This window comes from Geospiza fortis, unplaced genomic scaffold, assembly GCF_000277835.1.
Source record: "Geospiza fortis unplaced genomic scaffold, GeoFor_1.0 scaffold612, whole genome shotgun sequence".
NCBI lineage: Eukaryota > Metazoa > Chordata > Aves > Passeriformes > Thraupidae > Geospiza > Geospiza fortis.
Window position 1 is genome coordinate 21408 of NW_005054806.1, and position 1247 is coordinate 22654.

A 1247-nucleotide genomic window follows, 5' to 3' on the forward strand; every position below is an offset into this window, starting at 1 on the left:
GATTCCCAATCCCTGCGGATTCCTGATCCCTGTGGTTTCCCAATCTCCATGGGTTCCCTGTCTCCCTGCACGTTCCCGATCCCTGCACGTTCCCAATCCCTGTCCATTCCCAGTCCCTGCCCATTCCCGATTTCTGTCCATTCTCGATCCCCACGGATTCCCAGTCCCTGTGGATTCTCTGTCTCCCTGCACATTCCCAATCCCTGCACATTCCCGATCCCTGCAGATTCCTGATCCCCGTCCATTCCCAATCCCTGCGGATTCCTCATCCCTACACATTCCCAATCTCTACGGATTCCCTGTCTCCCTGCAGATTCCCAATCTCTGTGGATGTCCGATCCCTGTCCGTTCCTGATCCCTGTGGATTCCCAATCCCTGTGCATTCCCAATCCCCACGGATTCCTGATCCCAGCAGACTCCCCATCCCTGTGGATTCCCAATCCCTGCCCATTCCCAATCCCTGCCTCTGCACATTCCCGATCCCTGTGGATTGATTCCCGATCCCTGCACATTCCCGATCCCTGCGGATTGATTCCCGATCCCTGCACATTCCCAATCCCTGCGGATTGATTCCCTGTCTCCCTGTGGATTCCCTGTCTCCCTGCGGATTCCCTGTCTCCCTGCACATTCCCGATCCCTGTGGATTGATTCCCTGTCTCCCTGCGGGTTCCCTGTCTCCCTGCACATTCCCTGTCTCCCTGCGGATTCCCCGCTCCCCGTCTCCCTGCGGTTGCTGATTCCCAGGCACTCGGAGCCCGGCCTGGCCGTGCCGTGTCCTCGTTCTCCCGGGATTTGGGATCCCTATTTCCTCCGGGATTGGCTCTGGCCGCCCTGGCCCTTCTGGTGTTGCTGCTTCACCTGCGCCAGGATGTCGCGGATCTTGCGCTGCGCCATCTGCAACGACAGCCAGGGATCCGTGGAGCGCTGCCGGCCCAGCCCCATCCCAAATTCCCTGTGAAACCCCTTTGCTTCCAAATTTCCACCCAAATCCAGCTCCTGGCCCAAGGTTCTCCTATGTTTTTTTTTTCTGGGAATAACGGATGGGATTCAGGGGATAATGACCAAAAATGTGCGGTCTGAGCAACACAACCTTGGGGAATCCCTGGGAAAGCCTTGGAGAACCCCTGGAGAACTTCTGGGGAAGTCCTGGAGCATTTGCGGACACCCCCTGGACAACCTCTGGAAAAGCCTTGGAGAACCCTTGGAGAACCTCTGCAGAACTCCCAGAGCAGCCCTGGAGAACAGCT

General features: G+C 57.6%; 1 protein-coding gene across 1 annotated transcript in view; it reads right to left on the bottom strand.

Moving 5' to 3' along the window:
- Positions 1-497: 497 nt before the first annotated feature.
- LOC102036616 (insulin-like growth factor 2 mRNA-binding protein 1) overlaps positions 498-1247 on the bottom strand; it is a 29363-nt gene continuing 28613 nt past the window's right edge. Inside the window, 1 exon segment of the mRNA XM_031065490.1 lies at positions 498-894. Within this exon segment, the coding sequence (XP_030921350.1) occupies positions 802-894 (93 nt within the window). The 3' untranslated portion in view covers positions 498-801.